Source organism: Pipistrellus hanaki (genome assembly GCF_964339955.1).
Source record: "Pipistrellus hanaki genome assembly, chromosome: 20".
Taxonomy (NCBI): Eukaryota; Metazoa; Chordata; class Mammalia; order Chiroptera; family Vespertilionidae; genus Pipistrellus; species Pipistrellus hanaki.
The window spans coordinates 3,225,969-3,247,218 of NC_140522.1; the positions used below are offsets into that span (position 1 = coordinate 3,225,969).

Sequence of the window (21,250 nt, forward strand, 5' to 3'; positions counted from 1 at the left end):
ATCTTGAGAATGTTTAAATTATAATTTTCGCTTTCTAAATATAAAATTAGATAACATAACAAAAAGTAGACATACTGAAGATTATAAACGCACTTAAATATCACCAACAATTACTCTGCACGTTTGTTTTATTCCATTATGGGGTTTAGCGTAAATGATGGTCGGTTATACACAAATTCATAGAACTTTTAATAGCTAATATCTGTAGCACACATTAGAGTTCAAAGTATATTTACAGGCATTATCTCAGGTGATCCTCATGTGATGTCGCCCCCCCCCCCCAAGAAAGTCCTGTGAATTAAATACCATCTCGATTTGAGATGTGATAAAATAGCCCTGCGGAGAGGCCTGAGGCAGAGCTCTGGGGAAGCCCATTCAGCGGAAGCACTGACACTGGGCCATGCCTACTGCCGGGTCCGGGTCCGAGGAACAGAGAGAAGATGCATATAAACTATTTCTGAAACCATAGGGTACTCTGCGAATGGAAGCACTGGTTATCAACCCTTTATCTCACATAACAACAAAATAGTTTCAAAACAATTGTTTAAAACTTAACATGTCAACGCACCTTGAAAATCAGAATCGGTCTGTGTTAAAATACTCGAGAACCCTCCTAAAAGATTTTTCACAGTTCCCTGAAGATTAAAAAACAAAACATAATAAATTAAATTTCTTACCTCGTTAAAGCATGAAGCAATTGTAATGTAATACATTATTTGAATATCTACTGTATGTACATATATAAATATTTTAAATGACTAAAGAGAAGGCTATAGGTAGGATTATACACAATTTTCATTTTATTTTTCATACTGCTTTTGTTTTCTAATTTTTCAAAACAATGACCAAACATTAAAATTAAATACAATTTAAAAAACATTATCCATTTTCAGAAATATAATAGGAGGCTTTATTAGTTACCCAATGACATCATTAACTTCTTATGCTACTTTAGAGGGCTATGGAATTAGAAGATTTTTAGAATACCACTAGTAGTTAAAAAACACGGGCAAGGTATCATAAAGCATAAGTAATCATCTCAGATAATTTTCAGACAAGTTGGGTTATAAATAAGGAAATGAGTATTTGGTGCATGAGTGGGATAATTATTGGTCTCATTTAACAAAATACAATCCTTTACCTGTTGAATGAGTAGAAAAATATTCTTTTCTTTCTGCCTGATGATTTTCAAAAAACTCTCAAATACGTGGGCAAGCACATCAAGCTTGGCTTTACTAGTAGAAAGCAAACTTAATTCCAGCATGCAAATCTCAGGATATATTATCTCTCCCTGAGTGAGGTTTTCAAGTAAGTCGCTTGGACTGCTTACTGCAACAAAACCTTCTGCTTCAGGCTTTATGTCTACCCCTGGAAGGGGAAAGAAAAGGTTATTTCCACTCCCTAAACACTGAAGAGGTATTTCAAATCTCATTCATCATTCGAAAGTTATAGTGGCGAAAGTGCTATTTATAAGATGTTCACAAAACCTTTTCCTACAACGTGCCTTTTTATTATGGCAAATATCCTGAGTAGTCAAGTCTTATGGATACTTTGAAGATGAATGAGCAGCCTTCAAAGTAATTTTGATCTTCAACAGAACTACAAATATTAAAAACAGCAAGTTTCAAACCTATTTTTCCTACCCCTCTATGTATATACACACATATCCTTTCAATCTGGGGCTGTTTCTTAGTTCTTTCCGCCCTGTGTTTGGTAAAAATGAACAAAACCACCTGCTATGGTCCACCAGGTCCTTCTTCATGCTGTCTGTATCTGCCACTTACTGTCTTTTTCACTGGGATAGATATGAAAGCAGCGACTGCTCTCCTCTGTATTCTCAGCTCAATGTCTGTGATAACAAAATCGACCTCGGTGTTTCCAATCGCAGACACCAACAAGGGCCAGGATTCATGGTGAAGACCCAGTGAAATGATGATGCAATGTGCTTCTTAAATTGTAACGCAACATGGATTATAAAATAATATCATTATAAACCATTTTGCTAATTAATAATCTGACTTGCAAACCGAATCACAAGTACTTCCTGATTTTTTACCATCATCCTGGGCTTCGCTATCCTCAGAATTGCTCTCACTATCTGCTTCATAACCTTCTTCTTCAACCAAAAGTTTAAAACCACCACATGCAGCATCCTCTGCGTCTTCTGAAAACTCTCCGGGCTGGGATGACAATTCTTCTTCAGACTGAGGACTCTGCAAGATGGGTGCGAGTAAGAGGCAAAAAGTGTAACAGCTGCTCATCTTTAGGAATCTAATATTTATTAAGCAACTGTCATTTTAAGAACAGTTTCAGTATTTCCTTTAAGAAAAAAATCCTATGAATTGATATTTACCACTGTAGGTTATTAAATTCATGCAGCACAATTTCTCAGACAACCTGACTAACCTCTACCGTGGGTGGGAGGTCTCTCTGGCATATTAAACTAGGGTCATTTCCGTTTTACCGAAAACGAAGCCTAACAAATTACATTCTAGTAATAATGGAAATGACTAAAACCCACAACGAGGTGAAATTATACTTCTTACAACTTAATACTAGTAAACTGTATTCTATTTTTACATGTCTGTTCATGGAACTCACCAACTCCGGGCCATATGTTCTAACCACTCATCCATGAAGTCCCATCCCACACTCTTTGCTTCTGCTGTCACCCCCCACCCACAGCACGCCTGCATGCTGCTCGTACCTTCTCAGTCACAGCATCACTGTGTTCGAAATCTGCCGTGTGATTCCCCAGCGCCACTCGGAGCAGGGCATCGAATAACGGCTTCGCCAGTTCCGTCTCAATCAGCTTGGACCGGGAAAGGTGGTCCCTCATTTCACACAATATGTTTTCCACAGACAAGTTCTAAGGTAAAACAAGAGAGACTAAGAATAGTAAAATAAAATGTTTCAAGGAAAAAAATGAAACAGTGAAAGATAAGTTAATATTAATAAACTAGAGGCCCGATGCATGAAATTCGTGCAAGGGGCTCAGCCCTCGCAGCCCTGGCTTCATTCAGAAGGTCGCTCGGAAGGTCGTCCAGGCCATGCGAGAACTCGGAAACAGCCTGGCCGGCGTAGCTCAGTGGTTGAGTGTTGACCTGTAAACTAGGAGGTCACGGTTCGATTCCCAGACAGGGCACATGCCCAGGTTACGGGCTCCATCCCCAGTGTGGTGCATCCAGGAGGCAGCAAATCCATGATTCTCTCTCTCATTGATGTTTCTCTCTCTCCCTCTCCCTTCCTCTCTGAGATCAATAAAACTATATATATTAAAAATAAGAATTCTGAGACACACATTATCACTCAGCTCCCATTACTGCCTACCTAATGCCTTATAACTAGAAACAGTGACCTGTGTGGGTTTGGCCTGTGACAAAGCTTAAACTAGGAGCTTGCTGGGGACAAGGACCGGTCCTGTGCTCCTGTGTCCTCCCGGGCACCTGACACTGGGGTGCTAAGCACACAGGCGCATCTCAGAACTTAGAGCTTTGCAAAGTACACATGGCAGGACAGCAAGCCCTTACCTGGCCGGGCGGCTCCCCCTCCGCCCGGGGCTGACTGGCTCGGGTGCCGTGGAGGCAGATGGCTAGCAGGGCTTCCAGCAGCCGGACGCTCTGCAGTGCCGTCTCACTCGCTCCACTCGCAGGCCCCTCCGCTTCCTCAGGCGCCGCTCCAGCCGCGGGCATCGGATCCCCGTTGGTGGACGCAGCATGCCGTGACTCCGATGCGCCTGCTCCGTCAGCGCTCCCCTCCGGACCGCCCGGGCCATCCAAAGACCCCGAGTCCTCCTCCTCCTCGGCGACCTCCGAGGGGGCAGTGCTCACGGGCCCCGGGTCCTCCTGCGCAGCCGCGGCGCCCTCCCTCTCCCCTGGCTCCTCGCCGGGACCCCGGGACAGCCTCTGGAGGATCATGAAAACCAGCCGATGGCACACGCGGACGCCGCCCAGCCCGCAGAGCTGCTTCTGGAAGGCGGGGCTCCGCGTGTAGATCCCGCGGCACATGGACCAGATGTCGGCCGCCTGGAGCATGCGCTCGGGGGCCGGCAGGACCAGGCTGTCCAGGGGCAGGCAGGGCAGCTGCTGGCACAGGGGCTCGCTGGCCGTGCTGTCGTAGCCGGACGTGTCCTCCGAGTCGTTGGCGGGCTCCCCGTCGGCGTCGGCCTCCCTGCTGACGCACAGGAAGGCCACGCAGAGGAAGAGGTGGATCGTGTGGAGGTGGGCGTGGTGGGGGGCGGCCCTGCGCCTCCGCGGCTGGGCTTCGCGGAGGCTGGCGTAGAACTTGCTGAGGCTCCGGGGAGAGCTGGAGAGCGCCTGCTGGCGGGGGGCAGAGGCGCCTGCGTGGAAGGATGCGGGCTCCTTCGGTTCCTCCTCCGGCCCCTCCTCCGGCCCATCGGCCCCTGGCACCGGAGACTCTCTCTGCTGCTCCCCGAGGCTGATTATCAGAGTTTCAAACGCTTTTAGGGAATGACCTCGAATGCCATCTAAGTAACTTAATTCAATTATTTGACTCACTCCGTTACAACTTAAAAACAAATCTCTTATTACCCTGTGAGAGGAAAAAAAAAAAACATACAAGAGGTTTTACAGATAGACAGATCATTTATAAATAGGTACATATACTGTTTATTCAGTTTAATGAAACTTAAAACTGGTTTTAATATTAAATATTTTTGGTAATTAAATGTCATCGTTGCACTAAACAAACACTACCTAAATTTGATTAATCAACCACGTGGCTTAAGTTCTTAGATGTGACCAGGATCTCAAGTTACTTTCTAATGATTTTCATATCCCTCTCTACACACCAAATATACATCCTATATCATAAACGCCTAATATGCTAAGTGTCTGACCGTCCGTTCAACCAGTCACTGTGACGCGCACTGACCACCAGGGGGCAGACACTCAATGCAGGAGCGCTCCCACAGGGGAAGCGCTGCTCAGCCAGAAGCCAGGCTTGCGCTTCCACGGCAGACTAAGGACCCCTCGGGGGAATGTCTGACTGCAAGAGGGCACAGGTCTGGCTGAGGGCCTCCCTCCCAGTGCACGAATGTTGTGCACCAGGCCTCTAGCGAAAGAATAAAGGGCACAGGTAACTCAAAAACACAAAATAAGGAAAATACCCCCCCACACACCCACACACACACCCACACACACACGCACACGCACCTTGACTTCAGCAGGGCAGGCAGCGTTTTTACATAAACCTGAAGCACGTCCTGAGGCAGGCGCTGGCTCTCGCGGCCACACACGTGCGTCTGGGCCGGAGGGACGCTCGGGTGCTGGCAGCGACGGGCCAGCTCCACGCCTCTCTGGAGCACGGGGATGAAGATGTAGTTGTACAGCTTCCACCGGACCGCCACGTTGCCTCTCTGCATCAGGCTGCAGATGTGTTTGGCGACCTGCACGCTGTGTAACCCGTCTTCTTCAAACACGAACCTCTGATACTCCTCGAGGGCGTCCCACCGCCACAGCCAGTCCTCGGACCCGCTGCTGGGCAGGATGCCGGGACACCTGTAGGGACCGGGCGGGCCCGGGGCGGGCTCCTCGTCCCCCGCGGGCCCCTGCAGCGTCTCCTCGAGCTGGGCCAGCTGGTCGGCGTCGACGGTGCAGATGTTGCACGCCGCCTTTTTCGTTCTGGGCGGCGTCTCGGCGCCCCCCAGCTGGTCTAAGAGCAGCCTGCTCAGGACGTTCAGTATGTGCTGCTGGAAGGTCTTCAGCGCCGGCAGCTGGAAGGCGTGCAGCAGCGGGCCGATGACGGACTTGGGGTCCATGCAGCAGCACAGCCCCACGTCCTGCACGCCGGCCAGCACCTGCAGGCACGTGCTGCCCAGCGAGGCCAGCCGCAGCAGGCGCAGGCACTGGTGCGCGCACACGGCCAGGCAGCAGCACCGCTCGGGGTAACATGTGGCGCCGTCCGGGGCCTCCTCGAAGGGGTTGGTGGACGCCTGGCTCTTAAACGCCGAGACCAGGAGCCCCGAGAGGTCCCGGTGGTGGTGCATGAAGTGCGAGTACTCGCACCGCCGGTGCCTCTTCCGGGTGCACATGGAGTGGTGGAGCTGCTCCGACTTCACCTTCTTGACGGCGCCCATGATCCTCAGCACGCCGCTGACCAGGGCCCTGAGCCGGGCCGGGGCCTCGGCGGGGACGCCGCCTCTCAGAATCAGCCACTCCAGCTGCAGGACCGCCGTCTCGAACAGGTGAAAGCCCCGGTGCTGGGTGAACTCCTGCACCAGGTGCACGGCCTGGCTGAAGAGGAAGGGGTTGGAGGCGGCGCTGTGCAGGCAGCAGGTGAGCAGCTGCAGCAGGCCCTGCAGGAGCTCGGGCAGCAGCAGGGCCCGGTGCCGGTGCCGGGAGAACGCGAACCCCTCCCGCACCTCCTGCAGGGTCGTCTTCCGTCTCGGGGCGAAGGGGTCGGGCTGCCTCTGCAGGCACGTTCGGATCTGTAAAGCCGCTCTGAGTAACTCGGTGAGGTTCTTTCTGAGGCTGTCAGGCCTCGTCCCCGCGGCGCTGACGTCCGCGGACATGAGGTGCAGCACCGTCCGGAAGAGCATCCGCTGGACCAGGGCCACCGGCTCCTCGGTCCAACCTGCAGCAACCGCCTGGCTCTCCGAGCCGTCCCCGAGGTCACAGCAGCCCCCGAAGCCGGCGAGGAACTCGGTCAGCGTGGGCACGACGCTGGCTGCCAGGGCAGAGTTATGGTTCAAGTTCATGTCGAACGTACAGACTTTCTCTAGCAGAGACAACAAGACGTGACATAAGTCAAACGGAGAATTGCTCATGTGGCTGATGATAGACAAGGCAGCTGGCTCACTTAAAATGTCCGCGTTTGCCTCCTGGCGGGGCGCCGCCTCTTGGAAACGCCCCGAAGCCATGCTCTCAGGGGGGGTCTGTTCTCGGGCGGACAGGCGGGTGGGGGGCGCTGCGGGCACCCCCTCTTTAGGAGCCGGGGCCGCCAAAGGCTGCAGCTGGGGGGGCCGCCGGGGCCTCCTGTCGCCGGAGTCGGCCTCCGAGCCCGAGGTGGAGCGCTGCGTGTTCCGTGCGTCTCTCCCGGAGCAGGGGTGGGCCGCCTTCCGCGGCCGTCTGCTTTTCACTTTTGCGGAAACCTGAGGCGGTGGGGCGCTCCCTTCTAAATGTAATTTTTCCTGAGTGGGTCTTGGTGAACTTGAGTTCTTTTCTTTGGTCGGGATTATGTCAACGGAGAACGGTAGGTTAAAATCTAAGGGAACGGAAAAGGAAGTTTTAGAATGCCTTAATATGTTTTCAAACCCGGTCCCCTGGCCCTGGGCTGCAGGCCTTCAGCTAATGTTCCATCCCTCGGTCATTTCTCCCCCCACCCCCCACTTATCTTTCTCATGATAAGTACCAGATTCGATTAGTTCAAAGGATACGAACTGATCCGGAAACAACAAAGGAGAACAGAGTTGGAAAAATTAATCTAATTTAAAACCACAAATGACTGTCTCCTTCTGTTGCCATAAGAGACTAGCCTGTACACAGCACCGCTGTTCACGCATTGTACAAGCCTCCTGCAGCAGTGCAGTCAGTGAAGAGACTGGGGTTTATTTATTATGTTCTCCCACACGGTCCAGTATTCAGGTTATAGCCTGATGTAACAAGAACTTTACGATTTCCCAAAATTCTTTCAAAATCATACAACAGACACCAAATGTTCTCGAAGACTGACGTTAAAAGCGACCATCGCACAAGATATTTCCGGAGAGCCTGAACCTAGCTGTTGCAATATTATTGCCTATACCCCCCGTGCTGTCCTTCATCCCCGTGACTATTCTGCTCCTACCGACCTGTACAGAAGCCACTTCTCAGGGGCGCGTTTTCCCGGTGGAATTTTGATAACACGAGTGACCTGATGATAGTGCCTGTCTGCGGTAAAAAAAAGGAAGAGAAAAAAACCTACCTGCTGCCCGTTCCTCCTGAACAGGAATCTTCCACACCAGTGGGAGGAGGGACAGGAGGAGCGTGAGCAGCTCCTCCCTGCAGGTCAGCGCCTGGAGCACAAACGAGAAACCCCTTCACGTTCGGAGGGCAGGAGGCGCGGTCATTCCCAAGACCTTGTCTCACATTCAACCAAAAGCCCTTCCCCCTGAAAGGCTGCGTTTGGGAAGCTAAGAGCCAAAGGAACTCGTCTCAAATCCAATGAAAGCTGTGGGACTCCTCAATTTATAAACCTTTCCAAAAGACAGGAGAATGTCAGAGTGGCTGACGGTATTTAGCATGTTCTTGCTGATTAAAAAAAAAAAAACAGCCGCCACAGCACCATGCACATTGCAAGAATTCCTCACCTGGTGAAAATGAAAAGCTAAGTCCTATTAATTAGCACACCGATAATATCAAGTTATTAGAGAAACATCTACATGCAGTTAAATGTATGACTCAGAGTACATGATTTTAGAATATGTGCTGCCGAAGGGAGCACCAGAGTACACAATTTTAAAAAGAGAAACAGACATTAATAAGCAATACTACGTAAAGAGAAAGACGAATTAGTGAAGGCGATCCAGGTTTACGGTCGGCACGCTACGTCCACAGCACTTACTGTCTTGCCCTTCCTGGAGGAGAAGGTCCGAGCCCTGGCGGAGTCCCGCGTTCGGTCCGTAAGGTACACACACACGTTAGAGGACAGAGGCACGTGGCGTGAGCCGGGTGTGCGTGGCACGGGTGCCCAGACGGGAGGGAGGCACAGAAAGGAGCGGGCGTGTCAGTCAGAGGCGTGGACTGGAGCGACAGACTGGAGCGGGGCCCGGGCCACGGTGGCCCAGGAAGTAATGACAGGCAAGTGTAATTGCTCACATCGTGCGTGAGGCGGGGCGGGCCGGGGTGGCCTGTCAGATCCGCAAGGTGACAGCTTCAAATACGATGGAGACGTGAAAAAAGGGGGGTGACAGAGGGGTAAGGGGGGGCATGTGCAGCCTATGCAGGAGGGGCCCTGGAGTGGATACTTCATTGGTGAGAAGAGGGATCCGTGCAGAGACGTGGAGGCAACAGCTCCTAGGAGGCACGTGACGTGTAGAAAGAGCGGACCGGAGAGAGCACGGGGGAGGAGGCTGGAGGGAGCAGGGCAGCGAGGCAGGATCTATTGCGGCCTCGCGGGCCACGCCATGCAGGAAGTTGAATTTACCTCCAAACACCCCGGGAAGCTTCTCAAACACACTTCCCAGACCCCCTCTAAGCCCGGACCCCCTCTAAGCCCGGACCCCCGGGTGCAGGCCCCGGCGCTTAGCGGTCATGCCCTCTGCACCCAAGGCCTAGGCCATGGTTGGTTTTTTATAAACACCATCTGCATGGAAGTCTTTAAATTCCGGATTCAAAGTTAAATTGTGTCAAGGGGCCCCACTTCTGTATTCTCTCCTTACAAAAATAACAAGATGCCCTCCATGCATAGCGCAGGCTCAGGACGAACCTCAACATTTTTTAGGGTGCCAGCAAAAGTATCTGGCAAATTACCCTTAAAACCCATCACACCAGTTCGGGCCTCTTCCCTTGAGCAGACGAGGATGTGACATTCTAAGGGGGCTTGCAGAAACCTCAAAGATGTGTGAAGTGCTCCGGACACGCTGTCCTTGTCACTGAGCCCTGGGTCCCCAACAGGACACTGGCAAACCGTCCCTGCTCCGTGCACAGGCTCCCGGCTCTGCAGGAGCTGCCAGGGCGCCTCCACTCCTTCCCACGGAGTTCAGGGTGCACTGGCTCGCTGCCTTCCTGGCCCAGTCCCCCAATACCTCCCTGCGAAGCCTTCATCCCAGGAGGGGATGTGCAGGAGGCAGCTGGTCGATGTTTCTCTCTCATCGACGTTTCTAACTCTCTATCCCTCTCCCTTCCTCTCTATAAAAAAGTCAATAAAAATATAGATATATATATTTTTAAAATGTTAATTCACAGCAGGTCTCCTCTGAGTAGCCAGATGGCTCTTGGCCAAAGGTTAAACAGCGGGGGAACATAAACAAACCGTGGCCTCCAGACAAGCAGACGCCCGTCGGGAACGGAAAGCAGAGCTGCTGACTCATGCGGACGGACGGACGGACGGAGAACCTCGGAGGCTACACGACCAAGCAGTGGCATCTTGCAAGGGGCCGGGAGGTGAGGGACGGACTGGAAAGGAGCCTGGCAAGCTCCCTGAGTGGGGGAAAGTCCTACACGTGACGGGGCGGTGGCCACACAGGTGAGTATATTTGTTAAAACATCCCACTGTACACTTGGCGAATGTGCATTTACTGTACGTAGTGAGGGAGAAGGGGGCGTCCGAGCTCACGTTCCTCCTGGGACGTGCAGCCTGGGACCCAGCATTCTGATTCCGCCTAAATGATTAAATCTTGTGCAATTAAATTCCCCTAAGGACCAAATGATATACTTCATTCCCTGGGGTAAGCAATTAAATATTGATAAAGCCCTATTTTTCATAGGCTATTAATTTCACTCTACTTCTATTGTTCCTACTGTCACTGCTACAGATATTCCAAAAAGTAAGTGAAAAGAAGGGATTAAAAAATACCACCATGGGAACACATAGTATTCAATGATGACTTGAATGATTAGAGTCATTGAATAATATATTAAAAGTTATCTCATGACTTAAAAGAGAAAGCAGAAAATCTATAGCGATTCAAAGTAGATTAGTGTTTGCTTAGGAATCAGGGAAGTGGAAGGAACAGGAGAGTGACAGGAAAAAGGCATAAGGGTTCTATTCGAGGTGACAGAAATATTCTAAAATTGTCTGGCTGTGACTATACTAAAGAACACTGAATTTTGTACATATGAAATGGGTGACTTCCATGATATGTGAAATATATCCCAATAATGCTGTCATTAAGAAAAGCCTTTGTGCCTGACCAGGTGGCTCAGTGGGTTGAACATTATCCTGTGCACCAAAAGGTTGCCAGTTCAGTCCCTGGTCTGGGCATATGCTTGGGCTGTGGCTTGATCCCCAGTCAAGGTATGTACAGAAGGCAACCAATCAATGTTTCTCATATCAATGTTTCTCTCTCTCTCTCTCTCTCTCTCTCTCTCTCTCTCTCTCTCAGCATATCTTCAGGTGAGGATTAAAAAAAGCCATTGAGACTTTGATTGGGATTGCACTGGAATCTATAGATCAATTTGGAGAAAAGAGTATCTTTACAATACTGATTTTTCCAATACTATATGAAAATTCCGCAGTTCTCAATTTATTTGGGTGTTTTTTAATTTCTCTCAACATTTGTTCCTCAATACTTATATTGTTATTTGTTATTTATATAATATCTTTTAAAAAGAGAAAGCACTGAATTGTCCTAATGTGGGGAAAGACGAAGAGTATGAGATGAATATCAAATCATCAAGATTTCAAAATTAAAAAAAATCACCATATGTGGTCTAACAAATAATTTTCCCCAGTCACACAAATATATAAAACTTAAATTACGTTTGGTGACACATTTAATAAACCACAGTCATGAAAAAGAATAAAATTACGTAAACCTGCAACTATTCCGGAATGTTCCATGATAGGTGAGCAGCACAGTGCACAAATACTTCCTCATATTTGTTAGGTTCCTGAGCTTACAGAGAACACAGAGGCGTGCTCCGTCTTAGGCTCTGTGTTTATCCAACAAATGTATTTATTAGAAATGTGCTGTCATATCTCAGAAATTTCACAATGGATAAGTGTACCTCTGACGCCAGTGACATTTAAAGTGGTTAGACATGCCCGCCGAACTGGTGCTACGGAGACCTTGTAGTCTTATCAATTCAAGTGAACTGCAGTACTCTCTGACTATGTTAATTCGTTCCCAGGAAGCAGGTGGTGGAGTTTTTCTTTCATAAAACAAATATTTGTTTTCTCCTAAAATTTAATAAAGATACAAATCACATCTGGGCTTCAGGTTACTGTTTCTGCGTCTCCGTTTTTCATCTACAAATGGAGGCTGGATGAAAACCTGTCTGTAGCTCCTACGGGCTTTACAATGTTTATTCTAGAAGGAATCAGCACAATGCCACCGTCATACGATCCTTTCAGCAATCACGTAATATACGAAGGTACACGAATACAACCCAGAGGATCAGTAATTATTAGTTCACACAAAGGGTTCTCTACTTTCACCCCACACCCAGCAAGCTGCCCAAACATAGTTTGCACGAGATTTTTCAAACGCATGGCTGATGTTTATTGCAAATGCAAATCCCTATGTTCCTCTACTGTAACCTTGTAACTTGATTAATAACCACAGTTATCCTTGCACTGATAGTAGGATGCAAACGTAGCATATAGAAAACCACTTCAGAGGAAAGGCCATTTGCAATTCTAAAATTTTTGCAGACATTTTGGAAAGTATCCAAATAAACATATGAACTTAAATGGGGCTTCTTGTCTTTGTCAGAGAGATGTGAGAGGCAGGGCTTTTATCTGGAGACTCTCAGAAACTACGTGACCCAGAAGTTATGTACCCAGAATTAACGACAACACACCGAAGAAGGAATTATTTGACGGGAAAGCGTTACCTGGTCAATGGTGGAGTTCAGCTTGGTGAGCAAAAGGAACCCGCGGCCGTGGACAAGGTATTGCCCCAGGGCTGCCATGTGCGTCTCCTCCTCCTCCTCTTCCTCCTCCTCTTCCTCCTCCCCCCGGGCCTCCGCCTGCTGGACCACTGCATTGCAAAGCCGGTTGACATCGGTCAGAAATTCGCGTGCCAAAGAGTTACTGTCGGCGCTCATGACCAAGCTGTGAGATAAGGATGATAAAAAAAGAAGATCAGAAACACAAAAATTTGCATTGAAAACCATGAGGTTTCACTGCTTGTTTTTATCCAAGGACTGACTGAAATGACTGGTACTTAACCCTGTGATGCTTCCAGACATGGCCCTGACCTAGTCAGGCGCTCCTTAAATATTCATGCCCGGCCGGCCCACGCTGGTTTGGCTCAGTGAATAAAGCATCGGCCTGTGGACTGAAGAGTCCCGGGTTCGATTCCGGTCAAGGGCACATGCCCAGGTTGCAGGCCAATCCCCAGTAGGGGGCGTGCAGGAGGCAGCCAATCTATGATGATTCTCTCTCATCATTGATGTTTCTCTCTCTCTCTCTGTGTGTCTCCCTTCCTCTCTGAAATCAATGAAAATCTATTTTTTAAAATATTCATGCCCGGTGGAAATGAGTCCCGGGTGTGAAATGCCTGAGTGTAACCACACGTGGGCAGGTGCAAACACTAACCAGGGGCATTAACTCATGAGTGGCGGCTGAGATGGCAGATGCGGACTTTCTTAGACAGGTGCACCGGAATGTCTGAGGAGGCGATATCTGAGCCAGAATGTGAGAAAGTAAGGAAGGGGCCAGGAGGGACCTGGGCAACGAGCACTCCAGGGCACTGAGATGAGCGTGTGTCTGATGCTCCGGGTGCCGAATACGAGAGGAAAAGTAAAAATGACTACGGAGTGAGGAAAGCCGCTCACCCTGCTTTCAGGGACTGAAGAGAGGTGTGGAAAGGGGAAAGGGGGGTGTCCCCAGGAACGAACTCTCCCTAAGCATGGGAGTCTCCTCCCGCCTGCCCTCAGAGCCCCCGGCCCCCCCAAAAGGCGACAAGGTCTTTTAGCCTGTGTGAGGAGCAGGAGGAGGGAAAACCACATCCCGCTGAGCCGGGCGCAGTGGGACACCCTCTCTGACACCCAGGGAAGGGTGTCACGCGGGCAGCTGGGTGCAGCAGCTGGGGTTCCCGGAGAGAGGCTGGCACGGGTGACTCAACCTGGGAGTCATCACGTGCAGAGGCGTTTTAAAGGGACTGGATGGGTGAGTGAGCCCAGGGCAGTGCTGTCCAATAGCGCTCTCCGCGCTGCCAGGCCTGGGGCTGGTGCTCACACACTGAACAGTGGGCGCCCAGAGAGACAGGAAAGGGGGCAGAGATGAGGTCCTAGGGCTGAGCCCCGGGTTTAGCACCCCTGAGTATGTCCTAAAGAATGGCAGTGGCTCAGTGGATAAAGCATTGGCCTGAGGAATCAAGGGTCCCAGGTTCGATTCCGGTCAAGGGCATGTGCCTTGGTTGCGGGCACATCCCCAGTGGGCGGTGTGCAGGAGGCAGCTGATAGATGTTTCTCTCTCATCGATGTTTCTAACTCTCTACCCCTTTCCCTTCCTCTCCGTAAAAAATCAATAGGATATATATTTTTTAAAATGGCTACAAAATGGGTGGTAGCTTCAAGGGGACCCGGAATAGGAGAGGGGTTTTTTTTTCCTTTTTTTGTCCAGTCTAGCCCTAACAGCTGAAGCTGGTCCCGAGGGGATGATCCTAGCACCTAAGGACCGAGCCCTGTCCCACATCACCCAGCCTCACCCTAACAGCCGAACCCAGTCCCAAAGGGCGGAGTTTTTGTTTGTTTGTTTGTTTTTCTTTTTTAATATATTTTATTGATTTTTTTTTTTACAGAGAGGAAGAGAGAGGGATAGAGAGTTAGAAACATCGATGAGAAAGAAATATCAATCAGCTGCCTCCTGCACACCCCCCACTGGCGATGCCCCCCGCAGCCAAGGTCCATGCCCTTGACCGGATTCGAACCTGGCACCTTTCAGTCTGCAGGCCGACGCTCTATCCACTGAGCCAAACCTGCTTTGGCAGCTCCCTATTTTTTAAAAAAAAGAAAGACATGATGGAGTATTTGTAAGCGTGAGGAATGAAAGCAGATGAGAAGCGGGAATGAGAGAGGATCGTTTCGGGAACGGTGAGTAAGCGGGTGAAGACGAGCCAATGTCCACACAGAAGAGCAGACGGTCACCTAATGCACTGAGGACGGCCGAGCCCGAAGGCGGGTGCAGGGGATGAGCGTGTCTGGCGGAGGGAGGACCGGGATGGGGGTGTTCCTATTTCCTCCGAGAAATAGGCTGCGAGGTCCCGGCCAGGGGGAGGGGGGGGTGGGTGCTGGCTGACAGGTGGGCGCAGGGTTGGAAACGCAGCCGCAGAGGCTTCCTGAGGGGCTGCTCACGGGTATTTAGGATTAAGTGCTGCTGCTGCTCACTAACTGCCCACCGCATGGTCCGCTTCTCCATCCGGGGCCCGAGAATAAGATGCAGCGGTGATGACGTCAGAGACCTGATGAGAAGCTAGGTCTGACAGCGGCAGCCCCCTCCTAACCTGCACATGGCGTCCCTGTTAAGAGTGAAGACTGGGCCCTAAACAGTTTGGCTCAGTGGATAGAGCATTGGCCTGTGGACTCAAGGGTCCCAGGTTCGATGTCATCAAGGACATGTACCTTGGTTGCGGGCACATCCCCAGTGGGGGGTGTGCAGGAGGCAGCTGGTAGATGATTCTAACTCTCTCTCCCTCTTCCTTCCTCCCTGTAAAAAATTAATAATATATATATATATATATATATATATATATATATATATATATATATATATGGGTTTTTTTTTGGTTTTTTTTTTTTGTTTTTTTAAAGAGTGAAAACTGGCCAAGACCGGTTTGGCTCAATGGATAGAGCGTCGGCTTGGGGACTGAAGGGTCCCGGGTTCGATTCCGGTCAAGGGCATGTACCTTGGTTGCGGGCATATCCCCAGTAGGGGGTGTGCAAGAGGCAGCTGATCGATGACTCTCTCTCATCGATGTTTCTAACTCTCTATCTCTCTCCCTTCTGCTCTGTACAAAATCAATAAAAATATATTTAAAAAAAAAAAAATAAAGAGTGAAAACTGGGCCTGACAGGATGGCTTCACCAGTACATTCTACCCAACATTCAAGGAGGACATAACACCTGTCCCTCCCAAAACATCCAAGCGGAGGAAGGCTCCATGCTCATTTTACAAGGTCCCCATTGCCCCGGCTCCAAAACCAGACGGAGGCATTACGAAGAAAGGTAATTATAGGCCAGCATTCCCGATGAGCATGAGACACAGCCGGCCGGCGTGGCTCAGTGTTGACCTAGGAACCAGGAGGTCACGGTTCTATTCTGGTCAGGGCACATGCCCGGGTTTCAGGCTTGATCCTCAGTAGAGGGCGTGCAGGAAGCAGCTGATCAATGATTCTCTCTCATCATTGATGTTTCTCTCTCTCTCTCCCTCTCCCTTCCTCTCTGAAATTAATAAAAACATTTTTTTTTTATTCATTTTTTTACAGAGAGGAAGAGAGAGAGAGAGAGAGAGTTAGAAACATCGATGAGAGAAAGACATCGATCAGCTGCTTCCTGCACACCCCCTACTGGGGATGTGCCCGCAACCAAGGTACATGCCCTTGACCAGAATCGAACCCGGGACCTTTCAGTCCACAAGCAGACGCTCTATCCAGTGAGCCACACCGGTTTCGGCGAATAAAAACATTTTTTTTTTTAAAAAAAAAAAAGAGAAAATAGATGCAAAAATCCTCAACGAGATATTAGCAAGCCAAATTCAGCAATATGTTAAAAAGATCATTCACCGTGATCAAGCTCACTGAAATCTCCAGAATCTATGTTCTTTTACTCTCTGTATCTGATTAGAGGGTCCGTTTGTTAATAAGAATCTTTTGTTGTTGTTGTTAATCCTCACTGGGGATATTTTAGAGTAGGGGTGTCGAACTCAATCAGAGAAGGGGCCAAAATCTAAAATCCAGCCTAAATCAAGGGCCAAATGGTTTACTGAACAGTCATAAACTGACAATGTCATAAACTGACAGCGGAGTGCAGTGATGACAGCGCGGTGCGGGCCACATTGCAAGGCCTGGCGGGCTGGATTTGGCCCGCGGGCCTTGTGTTTGACACATGTGTTTTAGAGGGAGCGGAAGGGGGTGGGGGGAGAGAGAAACACTGATGTGAGGCACACTGACTGGCTGCCTCCTGCATGCATTCCTACCGGAGGCCAGGGAACCTGCAACCCAGGCAATGCCCTTGACCGGGAATTGAACCCTTGGGTCCGCAGATCGGCCCTGTGACCACTCGGATGCCTAATTTATTGTCTTCTCACCGACTCGTAACCTTCTCCCACCCAACTGCTCCTCTCATGAGCCTCGCTTCAGGACGCGCCTGCTCCATCTTTCCACGTGCTCAGGATAAAATCCGGTGTTCTGGAAGTCTCCTGTGGGCTCTGCGACCCTCCACGTACCCAGAAGCCCACCACGCCAACGGTCCTCGGGCCCAAGGGGCATCGTCACTGGCCTGGATCATGGCAAGAATCCCGGAACTGATGTCCCTGCGTCTGCCACTGCCCAACCCCGCCGCCTGCCCCCAAGGCTATTCTCCATCCAACCAGAGCGACCTCTTTAGAAAGCGGGTCTGATCTCACCCGTCTCCACGCAAGGCGGCGAGTCTCACTCAGAGTGGAAGCCGAGACCTTACAAAGGCCTGCAGCCTCACACTCTGATCCCCCGTCCCCCCTAATCTCGGATTCGTTTCTACTCCTCGCCCATCACTCCCTCCACCAGGCCAGCCCAGCCTGTTCCCCCCACATGCCCACACAACTCCGCCTGCAGTGTCTTTCCCTCCGAACACTCCTCCCCTCCAGAGGCAGACTAATCACCCCCCCACTTTCTTCCAGGCTCACGCTGCAATGTCATCTTTTCCAAGAAGTCTTCCCTGGAGACCCCTCCGTAAAACTGCAACCCTCGCCCTAGCCAGTGTGGCTCAGTGGCTAGAGCACATGTGTCAAACACAAGGCCCGCGGGCCAAATCCAGCCCGCCAGGCCTTGCAATGTGGCCTGCACCGCGCTGTCATCACTGCACTCCGCTGTCAGTTTATGACATTGTCAGTTTATAACTGTTCAGTAAACCATTCGGCCCGCGATTTAGGCTGGATTTTAGATTTTGGCCCCTTCTCTGATTGAGTTCGACACCCCTAGGCTAGAGCACTGGCCTGCGGACAGAAGGGTCCCGGGTTCGATTCTGGTCAAGGGCACACACCTGGGTTTCAGGCTCCATCCCAGGCCCATGTGGGGGAGGCAACCAACCCATGTGTCTTTCTCAGTGATGTTTCTCTCTCTCTCTCTCTCTCTCTCTCTCTCTCTCTCTCTCTCTCTCTGGCTGCCCCCCTCCCTTCCACTCTCTCTAAAAATCAGTGGGAAAATATCCTCAGGTGAGGATTAACAAAAAACAAATAAAAAAAACAAATAAAAAACTGAGTTTATATGTAATTGTATAGTTTGTAAATTGCTTTCATGTAAATCAAATTATAGACTTAGCTGGTTTGGCTCAGTAGGTAGAGCGTTGGCCTCAGGACCGAAGGGTCCGGGGTTTGATTCCAGCCAAGGGCACATGCCCAGGTTGTGCGCTTGATCACCAGTAGGGGGCGTGGAGGAGGCAGCCGACCCATGATTCTCATCATTGATGTTTCTCTCTCTCTCTCTCTCCCTCTCCCTTCCTCTCTGAAATAACATATACATTTTTTTAAATATATATATTTTATTGATTTTACACAGAGAGGAATTGAGAGGGATAGAGAGAAACGTCGATGAGAGAGAAACATTGACCAGTTGCCTCCTGCACACCCCCTACTGGGGATGTGCCCGCAACCAATGTACATGCCCTTGACCGGAATCGAACCCGGGACCCTTCAGTCTCCAGGCTGACGCTCTTCCACTGAGCCAAACCGGCTTCGGCATGAAATAACATATACATTTTTAAAATAAATCACATAGTAAGTCATTTTCTCCTTATGCTCCCTCTTGTCCAAATCATCCAATCTTCGTAGTAACAGGATGAATGACGGCAAGAATTATCAGAAGGGAGAAAAAAAAGCTGGTGGCTGCTGGCAAAGCTCTATAAAACCTGATACTCCATCTCCATGAACTGCACCTTCAAAAGGCACGCTTGGAGTCAGCCTCTTTATTAGCCTCAGGGTGTCTGGGTGTGGACGGGCGGAGTAACTGGGCAGACTATCCAACCTGTGCCGGGCACCGGGGGAAATGCGAGCTAAATGCAATCGCGAAAGAAACATCAGTGCAAAGTCAACACCAACGTGGTGCTCCACTCCCTGGACATTTTCCACCTGCAGCAAGCAAACCTCCGTAATACCGGGTGCTGACATGGGCGTGTACCCTCCGCAGAGCAGACAGCACACGGGAAAGGGTTTGTTTTGGTTTAACCGGCCAGGCTGGGAAGCTGATTGCAGAGAGGAAAAGAGAGAGGGAGGGAGAGGGAAAGAGAGAGAGTAACATCCATGATGACAGAGAATCATGCATCAGCTGCCTCTTGCACGCCCCCTACTGGGGATGGAGCCCACAACCCGGGCATGTGCCCTGACCCGGCAATTGCACCGTGACCTCCTGGTGCACAGGTCCACGCTCAACCACTGAGCCACACGGGCCGTTGCATCCCACAGGTGGCGGAGAGGAAAGCAGTTGCATCCCAGCCAAGGGCCCAGGGATGCCCGGATCGGACGGCGGGCGTCTCCGAGGAGGACCCTCTCGCTCGGGCAAAGGATGTCAAAGGCGGGAGCGCTCGCACCGGGGAGAGGATCCGGGGGAGGGCAGGGGGCGAGCAGCCGCAGAAAACTGTCACCCAGGCATCCGGGCGGCCGGGCAGGGGAGCCGCGGCCCCCGAGGGTCCGGGACAGTCCGGGGAGCAGCGGGCTGGACCTGAAAAGTTCGCGCCGGCGCCGCGCGAGGCTGCAAAAGGCAGCGGGAGGCGCCCCGACCCCCGAGACGGAGAGGAGGTGCCGCCGGGGCGTCGGGCCGCGACCCCCGGCCCGGATGACAGCTCCCCCGACACACACCCCGCCTTCCCGCCAGGCCGCGGGCAGCAGCCGCGCCCGGCGCTGTCGGCTCCCCTCGCCGCTTTACCTCCGGCCCCGCCGCCTCCGCCTCCGCCGCGCGCTCCCCTCACGCCGCGAAACCCGCGTCCTCGCCGCCGCCGCCGCCGCCGGCTCCCGCCCCCGCCCCTCAGGTAACCCAGGAAACCGGGAACACCGCCCTCCCCCGCATCCGGGCCCGGCACGCCCGCCCGCTCGCGCCTGCGCGCTGGCTCCGCCCGCGCCGGCCCCTCGCTGGTAGGGCAGCTCCGCCGTCGCCAGGAGTGACGGAGAGGCGGTGAGCCAATGGGAAGGGAAGGGGCGGGCCTAGGCGCGGCGCGGGGCGGGGCCTTGGCGCGGCGCGGGGCGGGGCGGAAGGAGGTTGACCCCGAGCCCTCCCCCTGCAAGGGCTAGGCTGAGCGAGTTGCATCAGAGCCGGGAAAGCGACGGGCAACCTGCAGGGGTTCAGCGGTTGGGAGGGGCGGGGGGGGAAGATTGGGGGATGTCCAAAGTATGGGGAGTCCAAGAAATAGGGGAAGGGGTAATGTCTCTCTCCCTCTCCCTTCTTCTCTGAAATAATACACTTTTTTTTTTTTTTTAAAGACGTGAAGAGGTTAACGGAGCCGGAGCCGCTGTGCAATTAGCGCAGCAAAGATGCATTTTCCAACCCAGCCTCCTTCCAACGCGGTAGTTAGTGGACGGCGCGTGGTCAACGTTCTGTGTCTTAAAATAGCGGCGCCTGCAGAGGGGGGCAGCCCTGGGCTCAATGCAAGCGTGTTTGGGCTGCATCGCTGGCAGTGCCTGCCGGGTCCAGCTCGCCGGGGCCATTTGACCTTTTTAGAGGACACTGTTCCTCACCGCCCCCCCCCCTCCCCCAGTCACTGGGACGTGTCCGAGGTCCTGGAGACAGAGCCAGCACTCTGAGGTCTGAGGGTCAAGGGTTCAAGTTCTACCTAGTCATACCAGCGCTAAGTGCATGGTCTACAAATGGACAGGAATTGCTTTGGAATCGACCATCCCAGACCTATAGAGATCCTCCTCTGGGACCTCCTCCAAAATGCCCTCGCTTAGCTCCTAAAAGCTCTTAGGGTGAAGGCAGGGCCCAGAGCGTGGGCCACGCCTTTCCCCTCCCCCTCGCTCCCCAGCCCAGGCGTGGGGAACTTTTGTCCTTCTAACCGTCAAGGGCCCCCTGGTCTGGCCTCTGTCACTGGCTTCCCAAGCCCATTCCTTCTACAGCTCATTTCTACCGCTGTGGCTTTCTAAATAAACTCTTATTGGAAATTAAAAAAAAAGAAAGAAAGAATTTTCCTTTAAGCTGCATATCAAATGCAGCTTTTAATGGCTCCCACTCCTCTCTGACTCAATAACAAGCAAGGTGCTAATTGCCCCGGCATGTGGTCTGAAGGGGTTCTCCCCCTGAACTCTGAAGTTCAGTCATTAGCAGCTCACGCCTCTGGGCACAGGTTGCCCACTTCCTCTGGCGATCTTTAAAAATGCAAATCTGTGGTCCCGGAGAGTGTGGCTCCACTGGGTGGAGCATCATCCTACCCACCAAAAGGTTTCGGGTTCCATTCCTGGT

General features: G+C 51.4%; 1 protein-coding gene across 4 annotated transcripts in view; it reads right to left on the reverse strand.

Moving 5' to 3' along the window:
* LYST (lysosomal trafficking regulator) overlaps positions 1-21,250 on the reverse strand; it is a 64,033-nt gene that overhangs the window by 41,277 nt on the left and 1,506 nt on the right. For all 4 annotated transcript variants that reach the window (XR_014793579.1, XM_084868645.1, XM_084868644.1 and 1 more), the window contains exons 2-9: positions 12,498-12,717; positions 7,924-8,014; positions 5,175-7,224; positions 3,531-4,551; positions 2,708-2,869; positions 2,057-2,213; positions 1,142-1,368; positions 569-635 (exon numbers count right to left, since the gene is read on the reverse strand). Coding sequence is in view for 3 of the 4 variants with exons in the window: in XM_084868645.1 (XP_084724771.1) it covers positions 569-635; positions 1,142-1,368; positions 2,057-2,213; positions 2,708-2,869; positions 3,531-4,551; positions 5,175-7,224; positions 7,924-8,014; positions 12,498-12,710 (3,988 nt within the window). In the remaining variant the exon portion in view is untranslated. The remainder of the gene's footprint in view (positions 1-568; positions 636-1,141; positions 1,369-2,056; positions 2,214-2,707; positions 2,870-3,530; positions 4,552-5,174; positions 7,225-7,923; positions 8,015-12,497; positions 12,718-21,250) is intronic.